Below are 20,179 nucleotides of genomic sequence, written 5' to 3'. Positions count from 1 at the left end.
TTTATTCCCATTAGCATGTGCAAACATTTACATTGGTATTTTATGTAAAGTCTATGTGTGTCGTGTTCTGCCTCTCTTGGCCTGCATTTGCCTTTTTGTGGTTTTACTGTACTTGGAAAATCAGAAAATATAAATCTTTTGACCTTTTTTATGTTCTTATGTTATAAAATATTTTTTTCTCTGTGTACATACAGGTACTGTACCTCCTTTATTGTTCCCACTTTACTCTTTGCCATCACTCTTGCACTCAGTACTGCTCAGTTCTATCTTGTGTTTGTTTTTCGGGCACAGTTAGTTACATGTGAACACAGCATACACATAGGGGTACTGGTGAAAAGTTGGCAGACATGCACCTCATGTACAGGTTCTCTGAATGCAATAGAGGAGCAGCACCATAATGCTATTCACAGCAGTTTCAGTAGTGACGGCAACCACATCCAAATATATTTGTATCTGTATATAGGCTCTAATGAGAAACTGGAGCCTTCCATGTTGTACATTTTGTTGATTGCACTTTACAGGTTATACAGCTGTAATTTTTTTTAAATGTACACAACATTTTCCCAACTAAGCTGTACTTATTTACACTTCATCTTCATTCCACAACCAGTTTTCACTTTTAAGCTGAAAGGTGGAAGGAGTATATATAGAATCTAAACATGGGAGTTGAACTTGAAGGCAATATTAGAGAAATGGAAGAGGATGTAGATGAAAATGGGATGGGAGATATGATACTGTGACAAGAATTTGACAGAGCTCTGAAGGAGCTAAATTGAAACAAGTAGATGACATTCCATCATAACTAGTGATAGCCTTGGGAGAGCCAGCCATGACAAAACTCTTCCACCTGGTGCACATGATATATGAGACAGGAAAAGTACCCTCAGACTTCGAGAAGACGGTAGTAATTGCAATTCCAAAGAAAGCAATTGCTGGCAGATGTGAAAATTACTGAACCATCATTTAATAAGACATGGTTACAATATACTAACCTGTATTCTTTACAGAGAAATGGTAGAACTGGTAGAACCAACCTTGGGGAAGATCAGTTTGGATTCTATAGAAATGTTGGAAAATGTGAGGCAGTACTGACCCTATGACTTATCTTAGAAGACAGATTGAGGGAAGGCAGACCTAGTTTATACCATCTATAGATGAAGAGAAAGCTTTTGACAATGTTAACTAGAGTGAAAGGGTATTTACAAGTTGTATAGAAATCAGATGGAAATTTTACGAGTCAGGTGGCATGACAGGGAAGCAGTGGGTGAGAAGGGAGTGGGACTGGGTTATAGCCTCTGCCTGATGCTATTCAACCTGGACACTGAACAAGCAGCAAAGAAAAGCAAAGAAAAATTTTGAGTACGAATTGAAAGTTCAGGCAGAAGAAATAAAATCCTTGAGGTTTGCTGAGGACAAGGTAATTTTGTCACAGACAGTAAAAGAGATGGATGAGTGGCTGAATGGAATGGAGAGTGTCTTGAAAGGAGGATAAAAGAAGAACATCAACAAAAGCAAAATAGGGATAATGGAATGGAGTCAAATTAAATCAGTTGATAATATGGAAACTACATTATGGAATGAGACACTGAAAGTAGTGGATGAGTTTTACTATTTGGGGAGCAAAATAACTGATGATGGCCAAAGTAGAGAGGATATTAAGTGTAGGCTGGCAATGGAAAGAACAGCATTTCTCAAGAAGAAAAATTTGTTAACATCAAATATAGACTAAAGTGTTAGGAAGTCTTTTCTGTCTAGGGTTCAGTCATGTATGTTAGTGAAACATTGGACAATAAACAGTTTAGACAAGAAGATAATAGAAGCTTTTTAAATGTGGTGCTACAGATTAATGCTGAAGATTAAGTACATAGATCACATAACTAAAGAGGAGGTGTACTGAACAGAATTGGGGAGAAAAGAAATTTGTGGCACAATCAGACTAGAAGACAGGATTGGTTGATATCTGAGACATCATGGGATCACCAATTTAGTACCAGAAGGAAGTAGGAGGGATAAAAATTGTAGAGGGTGACCAAGAGATGAATACAGTAAGTAGATTCAGGAGGATGTCGAGTGCAATAGTTATTCAGTGACGAAGAGGCTCGCACAGGATAGAGCGGATGGAGAACTGTGTCAAATCAGTCTTTGGACTGAAAATGACAACAACAGCAGCAGCAACAAACCATTATCAAGCTTTTTGACAGGATAAGGTGCCATACACATGTAAAAGGCTGTGTGTTCATGTGATGTGCTTAAGTTCATTTTGGTTTACAAATTTTATTCTTTTCAATGGTTTGACACATAGTTGGTGCACATATAGTACAGTTTGTGCAAAACTAGCTGTGAAATGAAAAAGTAATCTAAATAGATACAGCTTCAGTGGAAAATAATGCATCCATTTTACAAGATTTTCTTGTTCGAGTTCACTCAGTAGATATATTCAATACAAAAATATACAACTACATTCTACTACTTCAGTGTGTGATGATTTTAGTGCTAACCTGTTTAACACTGTGTTCCTAGTGTATTGTGACTTAAGTTGTCAGACTGTTTAAAAGCAATCTATTTGCACAAGACAAATCTCAAATGATGTATTGGATGCTTAGAGTAGAGGAAAATAACATTCTAGGGAACTGACCTAGAGATTCGGATTCCAGAACCTGGAGAATGTGGTCTTTTGCCCTTTCTATGAATAAGAGCATTTCTAGTGCATCTTCAGGACTGAGGAGGTGTGAAACTGTCGCCACTGAAGCGAGCACACTGTGTAAAAGGTGTCCAGTCTTTGCTCCTGTAATCAAATCTGTAAGTAAATTTTTCCACTGGAAAATTGCTTCTTGTTTCAGCAGTGATATCAACTGCCAGGTGTCCTCTCCTGCAAAGAATTAAACAGATAATTTCTATAATTGCTGGTATTAATACATAGTTATTTTTCATATCACTTTCAGTAACAACTAAAACAATGAAATATACACTATAGGTTATGAGATTTAAACTCTAAAATGTCAATAAAAATAACCAAGGCATCTGAAGTGTATCTGCCTTGGCTGTGTTATAATGTAGTGTGAGATATCTGAAATTAGTTTAAGGCCTCATGCATGTGTATTTTTTGATTTATTGCTTGTATTTTCAGGTTTTTAGCATTGGCATATGGTTTTGACTGGATAATGGATACTTTCATTGTTCTTCTTCCCTTTCTTCCTCTTCTGCTGTAAATGCTGTCCTCCAAGAACAATGACAATCAGTAACACGATTTGTTGTTAGCCGATGACTTTTATGACCTGCTTTGTGTGTTCAGTCTGAGTCAGTGCCTTAAGTTCCTTAACTAGGATAATCTTCTATGTCACAGACTATGTCTGCTACCAATATTTCCTTGAAGTATTTGTTGAAACAAGTATTATGTGTTATTGTGAATTATATGGACAACATATTTGTATTTTCTTCTCAACTTAGTATTGGGGATTTATAAATCTTCATTCATATGCCACAGTACTGCCACATTTGTGGATTTATCTATCCACGGTATTGTTAATATCTTTCGAGATGCCAACATTTCAAATGTCACCAATTTCATACCTAATATTACAGTAAGTGTCTATAACTCAACTCCATAGAGTAGAATATTTAAAATGTAGCTTCAAAGCAGTCATGTGTAAAATGTAATACTTATGTCATGGCTAGTCAGATCTTTCTTCATTACCTGAAAGAACTTCTAGACTGTTCAATTCTACAGTGAATTTCTTGAGAGAGGACTCTGATACCATTCATTTGACACCCCAAATATTTACATGATGAAACCCTTTCAACAGGTCATAGTTCTCTTCTGTTCAAGTATTTAGTAGTTCTTGCAGATCATCCACCCTGGTTGCAAGTAAGACAGTGTCATCAGCATATCTAATGTTATTGATGATAACTTCATTAACCACCATTCCTCAACTCTTCCCAGAAAGAGCATCTTGGAAAATATTTTCAGGACAGATGTTGAAAAGAAATGAGAAGAGAATTCTGCCATGGTGATCTTCTTCCATAATCAATGTTGTTTTTGACAGCTAACCATCAACACCCACACTAGCAGTTTGCTACCAGCGCAGATTTCCAGGAAATCAGATTTCACAACCATCCAGCCTGGCACCTAAGATGTGGATAAGTTGTCATACTTAACAGTGTCAAAAACGTTTTCATAATCAATGAAACAAGCATAAAATTTGACATAAATATCATTACATCACTATATTGATATTAAAGGATTTTATTTAATTTTGTAATGGGCAATATTAACAATGTCTAATAAAGAAAAGGGAAGTATGGAGAAGCTCATTGTTTCCAGACTGAAAAATTCTAAATTTTACATGAACTGTGACTTCTATAGAAAACTAAAATTGATTATGAATTTATCTCCACATTAAAGTTCCAAATTTATGTGGGTGAGTGTTGAAACTTCATATTAGCAAACTAATTAATGACATTTCAGAAAATGAAAACCAGTGTACTCAATTTGAATTTTAAGTAGTGTTACTGTAATTATGTAACAGAAAATATAATGTTCCAGTTAAAAAGGGGAACCTAGGAAATATTCTATGTTAAATAAATGTAAAATTTTTGCAGTAAGAATAGATTGTAAATGAACTGGACAACTTGTATAAACTGGAATGCTATGGAAGTCATGTGGGCTTTCTTGTGGTTTCAGACTGAAATGGTGATGAATGACTGTATTTTTTTGTCTGGTATAACAATCTCAAAACTAAACCATCTAATATAATTTTGTCTTACAAAAGGTCCAAGACCATCACTATTTACTATGAAAGCTCCATATTACAGTTTAATCACGAGCATTGCTACTTCTATCCCTGGCATGTGGTGACATGGTATAGCTTTTCTGTCCCAAGACAAACCTTGTTGAGTTAATTATTTCTAAAATTATTAATTCTGAAAATGTTTTTTTTTGGGTACTGAAATTATAGATAAGTCTTATAAATCGCCTCCTCTTTTCAGTTTGGTACAGGAGAATGTTGAAAGGTATATGGGTAGATCAAATAACTAATGAGGAGGTACTGAATGAAATTGGGAGAAATAAAAATTAATGACAGCGAACAAGCTATAGTTTTCTGAGTTCAAAAACATGTAATAAGAATTATTTATAGTGTGAACTCAACCAGGATGAGGAGATCAGTGTTTAATGTGCTGTCATTAATGAGGTCATTAGAGACAGAGCACAATTTTTGGGGGTTGGGTTGTTTGGGGAAGAGACCAAACAGTGAGGTCATCGGTCTCAGTGGTTTAGGGAAGGATCAGGAAGGAAGTCGGCTGTGCCCTTTCAAAGGTACCATCCCGTCATTTACCTGAAGCAATTTAGGGAAATCATGGAAAACCTAAATCAGGATGGCTGGACACAAGTTTGAAATGCAAGTCCAGTGAACTCAAGAACATCCTGCAGAGGCCTGTTAAGGGAATTGAAGACACTAGTTACTGTTTCCCAATATATTTATTCCTTAATGAAATTTATCACTAAAAATATCATTTTTCCAACCCAGCAGCTCATTTCATGGAATCAATACTAGAAATAAGGACAATCTTCAGAAAGCTTTAAACACACTTATTTTGGCCAATAAAGTTTTCCATCATTTAGGAGTAAACATATTGTCTACTCTATTATGTGGGTGAGTGTTGAAACTTCATATTAGCAAACTAATTAATGACATTTCAGAAAATGAAAACCAGTGTACTCAATTTGAATTTTAAGTAGTGTTACTGTAATTATGTAACAGAAAATATAATGTTCCAGTTAAAAAGGGGAACCTAGGAAATATTCTATGTTAAATAAATGTAAAATTTTTGCAGTAAGAATAGATTGTAAATGAACTGGACAACTTGTATAAACTGGAATGCTATGGAAGTCATGTGGGCTTTCTTGTGGTTTCAGACTGAAATGGTGATGAATGACTGTATTTTTTTGTCTGGTATAACAATCTCAAAACTAAACCATCTAATATAATTTTGTCTTACAAAAGGTCCAAGACCATCACTATTTACTATGAAAGCTCCATATTACAGTTTAATCACGAGCATTGCTACTTCTATCCCTGGCATGTGGTGACATGGTATAGCTTTTCTGTCCCAAGACAAACCTTGTTGAGTTAATTATTTCTAAAATTATTAATTCTGAAAATGTTTTTTTTTGGGTACTGAAATTATAGATAAGTCTTATAAATCGCCTCCTCTTTTCAGTTTGGTACAGGAGAATGTTGAAAGGTATATGGGTAGATCAAATAACTAATGAGGAGGTACTGAATGAAATTGGGAGAAATAAAAATTAATGACAGCGAACAAGCTATAGTTTTCTGAGTTCAAAAACATGTAATAAGAATTATTTATAGTGTGAACTCAACCAGGATGAGGAGATCAGTGTTTAATGTGCTGTCATTAATGAGGTCATTAGAGACAGAGCACAATTTTTGGGGGTTGGGTTGTTTGGGGAAGAGACCAAACAGTGAGGTCATCGGTCTCAGTGGTTTAGGGAAGGATCAGGAAGGAAGTCGGCTGTGCCCTTTCAAAGGTACCATCCCGTCATTTACCTGAAGCAATTTAGGGAAATCATGGAAAACCTAAATCAGGATGGCTGGACACAAGTTTGAAATGCAAGTCCAGTGAACTCAAGAACATCCTGCAGAGGCCTGTTAAGGGAATTGAAGACACTAGTTACTGTTTCCCAATATATTTATTCCTTAATGAAATTTATCACTAAAAATATCATTTTTCCAACCCAGCAGCTCATTTCATGGAATCAATACTAGAAATAAGGACAATCTTCAGAAAGCTTTAAACACACTTATTTTGGCCAATAAAGTTTTCCATCATTTAGGAGTAAACATATTGTCTAACTTTCAGGCAGCCACACAATGAAATCAGGAAGATCAATCTCAAAAACATATGCCAATGCCATTACTATTACAAGATGTTTAACAGAAGTCCACAAAAGTCATTATGTTAAGGATAGCACTAGTAACAGATGGGTTTTTTGGCGGAAGAGCTTACACTCAGTTTCAATTTGAGCCAACAAGGTGCTCCAATTGAACAGAGAGCAAGGGAATTTTACACATCTGGCCACTGTGTTCTTGGGGTAGCATGGCTTCCTAAAACCCCACATCTAGAGTGAGGCATCTACTTCAATTTAGATACTTTTTGATATGATACACATATGTATGATCTACAGAATCACTGAAGTGTGCATGGCTATTTGTTGACATACTGGATTTTGCTTCTTGATCTTCAGCCAATATTAGTTTAATGACTTTTCTGACATTTTGCGAAAACATGTCTCTGGCATTGTCAATTCACACAATACTGCTGTTGACAGTTTGAGCTCAAAGCAATGGAGGGTGAATATTTGTCAATGCCAGCCACTCTTGACAATGATACACCACAAAAATTATCAAACAAACATTGGCCAGGGATCCTGAGATGAAACCCAGCAATGTACATGTCACATATAATGATCAATTTTCACTTTGATGAACAGTCTCAATGGGCTCATAAAAGAAGCCATTATTATAACATTATTGAGTACTGAGATGCAGGTATCAAACTCATTTTTACAAATGAACCTATGCAAATTTTTGCATACAAACCAGTAATTTTAATTGAGTTCTGCTACATTTTATGAATTTTCCTGGAGGTAGTACATTGGCATTTATTTTTTCATTAACAAAAACTACCACAGATGTAAAAAAATATTTAGAAATTAATAATGCTATGACAATAAATATTTTATGAACAGCATAAGTTAAATGGACCATGTTATATGTGTCCATACCCCTGATCTTAGCAGACTTTGATTCAATGATGCTTCATTCAAATGTTCAGAAAGACAATTACACTGAAGAATTTACTGTTCAGGGAAGCACAAGATTCTGGATGGAATTCAGCCCAACAAAAGAAAATCAGGAATAAAGCTCACAGCACTTAGTAATGTACCATCTCTGGCTTACCCTCTCTAACAGCTCACCATTCATTATCAGCTACCCTCATTCTCACTACAGGTGGGTCTGAGTGAACTAACATTGCTTTTCAATTTTCCCCTACTTGTCTCTCTCTCTCTCTCTCTCTCTCTCTCTCTCACTCTCTCTCTCTCTTTCTCTCCTCCCTGAAGAAGGAACTATTACTTCAAAAACCTGGGATTGTCTCATGGAGGCAACACTGACCATCAATTCTGTGTCATAAATGATTAATTTCCTTTGCTGAATTTTCCTTTGATACAAATAATTAAGTATACATGCCTTGTTCATTCAAACGTCATATTGCAAAAGTGACTAAAGGTGACTTATACACAGAAGTTTTTGTGCACTTATTTAATTCAATTCCATACAATCTTAGTGCTTTGCTTATTCAGACAGGATTTGTGTGTCAGACCAGACATGTTCATATTTGATCTCAAGTCTTCAGACGAAAAACACACACCTAGGAATCTCACTGCCTGCAAGTCTCTAGTCTAACTGAATCTAACAGACACTGGGCTGTCTCATACCTGTTAGATGTTTGTTGCCACATTCTGAACAAAGGCAATTCTTGCAGATTGTACCAGTTACTTCAAGCCAGGAAGCAACCACAGAGAAGGCCACAGGTGCATTCTGTGTGCGGTGGAAAAGTACACTCCTTGTACAGCTCAGGGCAGCACAGGTCAGGTGGCAGGGGCGGTGTTGTGAGTTCACTGTACCAGGGCAAAACTGGGATTTCTGCAAATGAAAATGCATTTTTTATTTTTAGAAAATTTAGGGGAATATTTGTGCTATATTTTCATACACACTCTTTCAAATAAAAACATAGCTATAATCAGCCAAAATGAATAATACTGCAAACTGTATCAATGGTTCATCAAAGAGAAATTCAGAATGCACTCATGAGTAATTGATCAGGTAATGGAAACCATGAGAATGTAAATAATTTGAGGAGTGAAGGCAACAACTCACCAAATAGTGGAGGTCCTGAGTAATCACAAGGCATATAAATAAAACTGAGACCTTTGTATCTTTTGGAGAAATCCTTTTTTGAGCTATGGAGTAGATGCAGACACACAGCTGCATGCTGGTACTGCTGCTCTACAGTTCAACTGCAGTGAGGCTCAGTGGCAGGTGGAGTGGATAAGGGAGAAAGTAATTGGCAAGAGGGAGTAAGGGTGTGGGAGAGTGGCTGATAGCTCAGAGGGAGAGGCAGCAGTCCTGTAATAGGCTTGACTAGTGAGACCAGCCACATAATACAGTGAGTTGACAAAAGCTTCACGATACTTTCTTATATAATGTCAGACCTCCTTTTGCCTGACATTGTACAGCAACTTGATACGGCATGGAGTAAACAAGTTTCTGGAAGTCCCGTGCAGAAATACTGAACCATACTGCCATAATTACAAAAGTATTGCCAGTGCAGGATTTTGTGTACGGACTGACCTCTCCATTGTTGTTGTTGTTGTTGTGGTCTTCAGTTCTGAGACTTGTTTGATGCAGCTCTCCATGCTACTCTATCCTGTGCAAGCTTCTTCATCTTCCAGTACCTATTGCAGCCTACACTCTTCTGAATCTGCTTAGTGTATTCATCTCTTGGTCTCCCTCTACAACTTTTACCCTCCACGCTGCCCTCCAATACTAAAATGGTGATCCCTTGATGCTTCAGAACATGACCTACCAACTAATCACTTCTTCTAGTCAAGTTGTGCCACAAACTCCTCTTCTCCCCAATTCGATTCAATATCTCCTCATTAGTTATGTGATCTACCCATCTAATCTTCAGCATTCTTCTGTAGTACCACATTTAGAAAGCTACTGTTCTGTTCTTGTCTAAACTATTTATTGTCCATGTTTCACTTCCATAAATGGCTATACTCCATACAAATACTTTCAGAAACGACTTCCTGAAAATTAAATCTATACTAGATGTTAATAAATTTCTCTTCTTTAGAAACGCTTTCCTTGCCATTGCCAGTCTACATTGTATATCCTCTCTACTTCAACCATCATCAGTTATTTTGCTCCCCAAATAGCAAAACTCCTTTACTACTTTAAGTGTCTCATTTCCTAATCTAATTTCCTCAGCATCACCCGACTTAATTCGACTACATTCCATTGTCTTCGTTTTGCTTTTGTCGATGTTCATCTTATACCCTCCTCCCAACACACTGTCCATTCCGTTCAACTGCTCTTCCAAGTCCTTTGCTGTCTCTGACAGGATTACAATGTCATCGGCAAACCTCAAAGTTTTTATTTCTTCTTCGTGAATTTTAATACTTACTCCGAACTTTTCTTTTGTTTCCTTTACTGCTTGCTCATTACACAGATTGAATAGCATCGGGGAGAGACTACAATCCTGTCTCACTCCCTTCCCAACCATTTCTTCCTTTTCATGTCCCTTGATTCTTATAACTGCCATTTGCTTTTTGTACATATTGTATACAGCCTTTTGCTCCATTTATTTTACTCCTGCCACCTTCAGAATTTGAAAGAGAGTATTCCACTAATCATTGTCAAAAGCTTTCTCTAAGTCTACAAATGCTAGAAATGTAGGTTTGCATTTCCTTAATCTTTCTTCTAAGATAAGTCGTAGGGTCAGTATTGCCTCACGTGTTCCAACATTTCTACGGAATCGAAACTGATCTTCCCTGAGGTCGGCTTCTACCAGTTTTTCCATTAGTATGTAAAGAATTCGCTTTAGTATTTTGCAGCTGTGACTTATTAAACTGATAGTTCGGTAACTTTCACATCTGTCAACACCCGCTTTCTTTGGGATTGGAATTATTATATTCTTATTGAAGTCTGAGGGAATTTTGCCAGTCTCATACATCTTGCTCACCAGATGGTAGAGTTTTGTCAGGACTGGCTCTCCCAAGGCTGTCAGTAGTTCTAATGGAATGTTGTCTACTCCTGGGGCCTTGTTTCGACTGAGATCTTTCAGTGCTCTGCCGAACTCTTCACGCAGTATCATATCTCCCATTTCATCTTCATCTACATCCTCTGCCATTTCCATAATATTGTCCTCAAGAACATCGCCCCTGTATAGACCCTCTATATACTCCTTCCATCTTTCTGCTTTCCCTTCTTTGCTTAGAACTGGGTTTCCATCTGAGCTCTTGATATTCATGCAAGTGGTTCTCTTTTCTCCAAAGCTACCTTTAACTTTTCCTGTAGGTAGTATCTATCTTACCCTTAGCGAGATAAGCCTCTACATCCTTACATTTGTCCTCTAGCCATCCCTGCTTAGCCATTTTGCACTTCCTGTTGATCTCACTTTTGAGACATTTATATTCTTTTTTGCCTGCTCCATTTACTGCATTTTTATATTTTCTCCTTTCATCAATTAAATTCAATATTTCTTCTGTTACGCAAGGGTTACTACTAGCCCTCGTCTTTTTACTTATTTGATCCTCTGCTGCCTTCCCTATTTCATCCCTCAAAGCTACCCATTCTTCTTCTACTGTATTTCTTTCCCCCATTCCTGCCAATTGTTCTCTTATGCTCTACCTGAAACTCTGTACAACCTCTGGTTCTTTCAGTTTATCCAGGTCCCATCTCCTTAAATTCCCACCTTTTTGCAATTTCTTCAGTTTTAATCTACAGTTCACAACCAATAGATTGCGGTCGGAGTCCACATCTGCCCCTGGAAATGTCTTACAATTTAAAACCTGGTTCCTAAATCTCTGTCTTACCATTATATAATCTATCTGATACCTTTTAGTATCTCCAGGGTTCTTCCATGTATACAACCTTCTTTCATGATTATTGAACCAAGTGTTAGCTATGATTAAGTTATGCTCTGCGCAAAATTCTACCAGTCGGCTTCCTCTTTCATTTCTTAGCCCCAATCCATATTCACCTACTATGTTTCCTTCTCTCCCTTTTCCTACTCTGGTATTCCAGTCACCCATGTCCCATAAATATTCAATGGGATTCATGTTGGGGAGTCAGGGGGGTGAAATCATTCACTTGAATTGTTCAGAATGTTATTCGAACCTAACTGTAGCCTGGTAACATGGCACACTGTCATCCACAAAAATTTCTTCATTGTTTGGGAACATGAAGTCCATGAATGGCTGAAAATGGTCTCCAAGTACCAAGAACATAACCATTTCTCGTCAATGATTGGTCCAGATGGAACAGTGGCACCAGTCCATTCCATATAAACACAGCCCAGATCGCTGTGGAACTACTGCCAGCTTGTCTTGTTGACAGCTTGGGTCCACAGCTTCGTGGGGTCTCCACCACACTCAAAACCTACCCTCAGCTCTTACCAACTGAAATTGGGACTGATCTGTCAAGGCCACATTTTTGCCAGTCACCTAGGGTCCAATAGATGTACTCACGAGCCCAGGAGAGGCTATGCAAGCAATGTCATGCTGTCAGCAGAGGGACTCACATTATTTGTCTGCCACCATTGCCGATTAATAACAAATTTCACAATGTTGTCCTAACAGATACATTCATTGTATGTCCCATACTGATTTCTGTGGTTGTTTCATTCAGTGTTGCTTGTCTATTAGCAGTGACAACTCTACACAAATGCTGTTGCTCTCGGTCATTAAGTGAAAGCCATTGACCACTTCACCATCTGTTGCAGAGATAATACCTGAAATTTGGTATTCTCGGCAGACTCTTGGTGCTGGGGATCTTGGAATATTGAATTCCCTAACAATTTCAAAAATAGAATGTCCCATGTGTCTAGCTCCGACTACCATTGAGCATTCCAAACCTGTTAATTCTCATTGTGCAGCCATAATCACATCAGAAACCTTTTCACATGAATCACCTGAGTACTAAAGCACTCCCCTTTTATATCTTGTGTACATAGTACTACCATCTTTATATGGACACATGGCTATCCTATGACTTTTGTCACCTCAGTGTAAACCAGCTCTGCTGGAATTTCTTAAGACAGCTACTGATCAGTTGCCGAGCCAAAAAATTGGACACTGCCAAACAGTGGCCAGAGCAGAGTTAGCCACCCAGCAACATAATACACTGCTGAAAACAGCATGCTCTGTTTCAATATCTACTTCACAACTCATGATATCTGGATCCTTTGGTACAACATTAGCTTCCCTGAACTACCGATGGGAGTCATCCTCAGAAGACCTCTGATCTCGTAATCCTCCTTGCCTCACCATCTGTTATCCCTTGCACCACACATATCTCCTCCCCTACCCCACAACCCAGCTTCACGCATCCTACAACAACACTTTCTTCTCCATAATCTCCCATGCCTCTGTTCTGTCTCACCCTCCCGAATGCATTTTTCATGTCACTGTCATTGTGCACTGCACAAACTCACTGATGCCACTGCCTGAGCAGCATTTCTGGTTTTGGTCAAAGATCATTTTGCAGCAAAGATTTTTGATGACAGTGAGAGTTACAAGCACATGGACACAAGATGCATGTTGGCTCCTGGTCACATAATAAAGTATAAATTTGTGTGTGTGTGTGTGTGTGTGTGTGTGTGTGTGTGTGTGTGTGTGTGTGTGCCGGAGGGGGGAAAGGGGGGGTGGGAACAGTTCTTGCCCCTGTCCCCAACCTTACGTCCAAAATAAAATTCTTAGCACTTCACAAGAGGATTAAGTTTTTGCTATTTCAGAGCTAACTATCTACAGATATAACAATAAAAAACTACACTTTTTACACAAGTATGGGGCATTTCCTCTTCTGAATTAACACAAAACACAAATTTTCATTAACTTAGTGGAATAAGGAGTCACTTCCAACAATTGTCAGAATTCTCGATGCTGAGATGCAAGTGGAAACAAACACGAGTTTATGTGTTTAAGCATCACTCATTGGCAGTGCTGCCAAATCATCTTCATTTCCTGGATGTAGATTTGTGAAGTGACTGTCATGTGTGGTAATTCCCTGTAAATATTTCAGTAAGTCTGCAGAATGTTTAAGTTAAGCCACAGTAGAAAAACTAATATGGACCATTTTCAAAGATTCAAATAGGCAGAGAGGAGCATGATATAAGAAAACTGAGCCGATAACCAAAAACTGATTCCATTTCTAAGTTCAGCATCCGCAGCATAGAAAAGAACAGCACTTGCATTCTTTCAGTCTTTGTAACAAAAATATTGTTGACGAGAGTAACCTGCACCTGTTTATTTCCCACAGAACACCACATGTGACCTGTATCTTCAGCAAATGATATTCTATGTAACTGCTAGTAAATTATGGCAGAATGCTTTGAATATCTCCTAAAATATAAGGGTGATTGTGGAGGCCTCAAGTTTTCTGACCATAATTTTACTGAGGACGTCTGCATCTGTCAATAAACAAAGTAAAGTTGAGTTGTAGGAGGGCACTATGAAAAAACTACTATACATTTAAGCTTTCAGCTGAAAGGCCTCCACACACACACACACACACACACACACACACTGTTGTGGCCAGACTATAGACTGCAATTGTGCCTCATGGGAGAAGTCATCTGCAATATGTAGCAGGCTTTTCATTGTGCCTGTCCACTACTTAATGGCTCCTCTACATTGTGAGTAGCAGCCTATCCTTTTCATAATACTCTTGATACTGTCAGCAAGAAATTCAACTGCTCTTGTGTGTATCTGATCAATTTAATTCATGAAGAGATATGCATGGAGCTCAAAATATACGTTATACGTTATTACTGCGAGGCAAGCAGCTTTTATCGAATGCCGCACTACACTACCAGATGACATAGTTCCATGACACTACTGTAAAACATAGTCACCAAGTCTCTGCAAACAACCATCATTCAGTTCCTTGACAGTAGAAATCAGCTGTGCAAACATTCTTGTCATTGGAAAAGCTGAGACTGGTGTGTATCAGTTCCTCAAGTGCCTGGACATTGTCACCTGTGTCGATGTTGAAGGCTTTTCATCCTAATCAACATCATGTTGGTGTGGCGCCTCAGCTGAATTGTTGGCACCATTTCACTTTGACTAAATGTAACATTGTGTTTGATCCATACACTGCCCGAATTTCACAGTGAATCTGTGTGCAACTTAGAATTGTACTGTCCGATGTACTTCAACAATGGAATACATTTCCAATTGCCACATCATTCCACACCAAAACTGTGATGTACATGTTATCCAAATGCTGACAATGCACCACTCTTGTTGTGCAAACATCTTAGTATGGGACCACAAGTGTAACTTACTTTTTGAACTCCAGTCATACGTAAGGTTAAATGTAACTGCGTCAGCCAGGTTATAATGCAGTATGTGGTAAAAATAATTAGTGCAGCACATGACACATGCCTGTTTTCCAGTTTCTTGGTTGTCTTTTCCCAATTTTGGCATTGTCTTATGGTTCTGAGTTTAGATAATGAGTATTATTGTTGCTAAATACAGAATTTTGTTACATTTTATAACTAGATTTTTTCCATTGGTGGGAGGACTGGAACCGGGTATTTTCAGACTTATGATGTCAGCTGAGAACCTATTGAGTGAGAAGTGGTGGCTCCAAGGCCAAGAAAGCTGAAAACAGCTCGAAGATGATGTAGTTAATCTATGCCCCCAACCTCATCCCCATACTAAATTCAAAAGATGCCACATGACAGAGGATAATATGGTTGTTGGTTGGTACAGAATGTTGCTCTAGGCATGACTGTAGAGTTACTGATGTTTGTTGTGTGTGTGTGTGTGTGTGTGTGTGTGTGTGTGTGTGTGTGTGTGTGTGTGTGTGTGTGTGTGTTTGTGTGTGTTTTCACCTATCCCCTCCCACTTAGTGTTCACAATGTCTTATTCATTGGGTACCACACTAACAAAATTAACTGTTAACTTGAATTATATATATTTAAAAAAACCATTCACATTACAAAAATCATCTCAAAAAAGTCACTGACACTACAGAAGAGCTGGAAAGTGTGATAAATTTGAGGGCAGGATTTTCAAAAAATTAATTTATGCATTAGGAATTATTGAGCTGTGTGTGTTTTTAATTGTGCACAGTGACCACTTTTGGTATGATTCTGGACACTCCTGAGTGGAATACAAATTATGGAAGCAGTAAAGATAGCAACTTAGCTTACAGCTGTGGATAACTATTATAATTTTTTTAATATGAAACATAGATGTATGTGTTGTGTGTTGGCCAAATTTTCATTTTATGGATTATTTATTATCCCTCTTGAAATATCCTGCTTCCATGATGAACTATGCTTGGTGCACAGACACACATAAAAAATCAGAAAATTTGTATCTAATGTTGTTCTACCGCTTTTGCTACATTTATTTTCTTTTCTCAAGCTCATTTGCCCAACCTTTGTATCTTCTTATTTTCATTACTTTCTACTTCTCAACCATCTATGCCTTCAACATGCAATGTAGTCTCCCAGGGTTAGTGTTGTTTCGGGTGTGTGTGTGTGTGTGTGTGTGTGTGTGTGCGCGCGCGCGCGCGCGCGCGCGCTGGCACGCGTGCACGGACACGCGTGCACCCCCAATCCTTCATCTGTAAGTAATTTGTTGTTTGCCCTATTTTTCTTTGTTTCTTCAACCCTGGAATTTCCATTTTTGTAGTACAGATAAGTGAAGTTAGAGAAGAGTTCTGGTATAGTTTCACTGTACACTTACCAAAATCTCAGCAGATGCTTCAGTAATATCACTAGAGACATCTTCACACAGAATATAAGCTAAAAGATTGCAGACATCCAGTGAACTAAATTTCCAGTTTCCTTCCTCTTTTAGCCTTGACAAGACCTGCAACAAATAAACCAAAGCCAGTTTTTTTAGAAGACAGATAAACTGACTTTTGAATGTGAAGAAAATTTGTTATGAGAATGATGCTTAACACACACTTGTTACCAACTTTCTATGAAAAAGTATCTTGGAGTTCATATATGTTTCACTGTGCCTAATATTTAAAAAAGGAGCATTACCATCATTTTAGGCCACTTACATTCCTACATATTTCAGGAATCACCTGTGTGGGGATATTACAGTGAGGCAAGGCTACCAAGATGTTTCTTTACCCCTGACTGATTGAAAGTGCAAAACTCAGGTCTGCGTTCTGATAAAATTTAGTAAATGGAGCTAACAGATGAGTCTATTCTACATCTACATCTACATCCATACTCCGCAAGCCACCTGACGGTGTGTGGCAGAGGGTACCTTGAGTACCTCTATCAGTTCTCTCTTCCATTCCAGTCTCATATTGGTCATGGAAAGAAAGATTTTCGGTATGTCTCTGTGTGGACTCTAATCTCTCTGATTTTGTCCTCATAGTCTCTTTGCGAGATATACATAGAAGGGAGTGATATACTGCTTGACTCCTCGGTGAAGGTATGTTCTCGAAACTTCAACAAAAGCCCGTACCAAGCTACTGAGAGTCTCTCCTGCAAAGTCTTCCACTGGAGTTTATCTATCATCTCCGTAACGCTTTCACAATTACTAAATGATCCTGTAATGAAGTGCACTGCTCTCCACTGGATCTTCTCTATCTCTTCTATCAACCCTATCTGGTACGGATCCCACACTGCTGAGCAGTATTCAAGTAGTGGGTGAACAAGCGTACTGTAACCTACTTCCTTTGTTTTCAGATTGCATTTCCTTAGGATTCTTCCAATGAATCTCAATCTGGCATCTGCTTTACTGATGATCAACTTTATATGATCATTCCATTTTATATCAGTCCTAATGCGTACTCCCAGATAATTTATGGAATTAACTGCTTCCAGTTGCTGACCTCCTATATTGTAGCTAAATGATAAGGGATCTTTCTTTCTGTGTATTCGCAGCACATTACACTTGTCTACATTGAGATTCAGTTGCCATTCCCTGCACCATAAATTATTCACTGCAGATCCTCCTGCATTTCAGTACAATTTTCCATTGTTACAACCTCTCGATATACCACAGCATCATCCGCAAAAAGCCTCAGTGAACTTCCGATGTTATCCACAAGGTCATTTATGTATATTATTAATAGCAACTGTCGTACGACACTCCCCTGCAGCACACCTGAAATCACTCTTACTTAAGACTTCTCTCCATTGCGAATGACATGCTGCATTCTGTTATGTAAGAACTCTTCAATCCAATCACACAATTGGTCTGATAGTCCATATGCTCTTACTTTGTTCATTAGATGACTATAGGGAACTGTATCGAACACCTTGTGGAAGTCAAGAAACACAGCATCTACCTGGGAACCCGTGTCTATGGCCCTCTGAGTCTCATGGATGAATAGTGCAAGCTGGGTTTCACACTATCGTCTTTTTCGAAACCCATGCTGATTCCTTCAGAGTAGATTTTTAGTCTCCAGAAAAGTTATTATACTCGAACATATTATGTGTTCCAAAATTCTACAACTGATCGACGTTAGACGTATAGGTCTATAGTTCTGCACATCTGTTCGACGCCCCTTCTTGAAAACGGGGATGACCTGTGCCCTTTTCCAATCCTTTGAATGCTACGCTCTTCTAGAGACCTACGGTACACCACTGCAAGAAGGGGGTCAAGTTCCTTCATGTACTCTGTGTAAAATCGAACTGGTATCCCATCAGGTCCAGCGATTTTAATTGTTTCTCTATCCCTCTGTCGTCTATTTTGATATTTACCATTTTGTCATCTGTGCGACAACCTAGAGAAGGAACTACAGTGCAGTCTTGCTCTGTGAAACAGCTTTGAAGAAAGACATTTAGTATTTCAGCCTTTAGTCTGTCATCCTCTGTTTCAGTACCATTTTGGTCACAGAGTGTCTGGACATTTTGTTTTGATCCACCTACCGCTTTGACATAAGACCAAAATTTCTTAGGATTTTCTGCCAAGTCAGAACTTTACTTTCAAATTCATTGAGCGCCTCTCACATAGCCCTCCCCACACTACATTTCGCTTCGCATTATTTTTGTTTGTCTGCAAGGTTTTGGCTTTGTTTATGTTTTCTGTGATGTTCCCTTTGCTTCCGCAGCAGTTTTATAACTCGGTTGTTGTACCACAGTGGCTCTTTCCCATCTCTTATGATCTTGCTTGGCACATACTCACCTAATGCATATTGTACAATGGTTTTGAACTTCGTCCACTGATCCTCAACACTATCTGTACTTGAGACAAAACTTTTGTGTTGAGCCATCTGCCGGCAGACATACAGAGAAACCTGCGCAACACAGAAGCCCTACCACCTGGGCTGTATGGATTACCCAAAATCCATAAGAACAATGTTCCACTGAGACCGATCATTAGCGCTCCTGGATCACCGACATATAAACTGGCAAAACACTTGGCCTCTCTGCTCCAGCCACACATGGGGAGAACTGACACATACATTAAGGACTCAGGACATTTCATTGAGAAGCTGAAGAAACTGAAACTTGCACCAAATGACATCCTGGTCAGCTTTGATGTTGTTTCGGTATTTACAAAAGTGCCACTCAGTGACACTGTGGAGCACATTGGTTCCATTTTCCCGCAAGACATCAGAAAGCTCTTCCATGCATGTCTCACCATGAGCTCTTTCACATGGAATGTCGATTTCTATGAACAGCTGGAAGGCATCGCCATGGGTAGTCCTCTCAGTCCAGTGGTGGCCAACTTCTTCATGGAACAATTCGAAGCATAGGCACTGGACTTGGTGACTTGCAAACCTAAGGTGTGGTAAAGGTACGTTGATGATACTTTCGTTGTGTGGAGCCATGGTGAAGAACAGCTCAGTGACTTCCTAAGACACTCGAACAGCCTCCATGCCAAGATAACATTTACCATGGAAGTAGAAAAGGACAAGAAACTGCCATTTCTAGATGTGCTGGTCGCAAGGAACGGCGAAAACCTGGGACACAACGTGTATAAAAAACCAACACATACGGACCGATACCTGTACAAACTGTGAAACCACCACCCGAACCAGAAAAGAGGCATGATTAGTACGCTCGTAAGGAGAGAAGGATGAATATGTGAGCCGCAACACCTCAAACAAGAAATGCAACACCTGGAAACTGTCCTGAGGAGCAATGGGTAATCCACAAATTATATTAGAAGTGTAACAGAGCCAAATACTCGGCGAAGTAAGGAACCAGAAAAAGAAATGTCGGGTATGGCCTTTCTGCCATACATTCCCAGAGTGACGGACAGAATCGTCCGTATATTGCTCAAACATGGTGTAAAGACGATTTTCAAACTGACAAGGATGGTCAAAGAGTGTCTTAGATCGGCGAAGGAGAAAAGAGACCCACTTGCAATGTTGGGAATGTACCA

At 38.7% G+C, this 20,179-nt stretch overlaps 1 protein-coding gene across 2 annotated transcripts in view; it reads right to left on the bottom strand.

Annotated features, from left to right (window-relative positions):
* LOC126291710 (uncharacterized) overlaps window positions 1-20,179 on the bottom strand; it is a 327,921-nt gene that overhangs the window by 137,797 nt on the left and 169,945 nt on the right. For both annotated transcript variants that reach the window (XM_049985366.1, XM_049985367.1), the window contains exons 12-14: window positions 16,565-16,690; window positions 8,516-8,723; window positions 2,636-2,869 (exon numbers count right to left, since the gene is read on the bottom strand). In XM_049985366.1, coding sequence (XP_049841323.1) covers window positions 2,636-2,869; window positions 8,516-8,723; window positions 16,565-16,690 — 568 coding nt within the window. The remainder of the gene's footprint in view (window positions 1-2,635; window positions 2,870-8,515; window positions 8,724-16,564; window positions 16,691-20,179) is intronic.

This window comes from Schistocerca gregaria, chromosome 9 (genome assembly GCF_023897955.1).
Source record: "Schistocerca gregaria isolate iqSchGreg1 chromosome 9, iqSchGreg1.2, whole genome shotgun sequence".
NCBI lineage: Eukaryota > Metazoa > Arthropoda > Insecta > Orthoptera > Acrididae > Schistocerca > Schistocerca gregaria.
The sequence above is the reverse complement of the archived record's forward strand: the minus strand, read 5'-3'. Positions and strand labels throughout refer to the sequence as shown.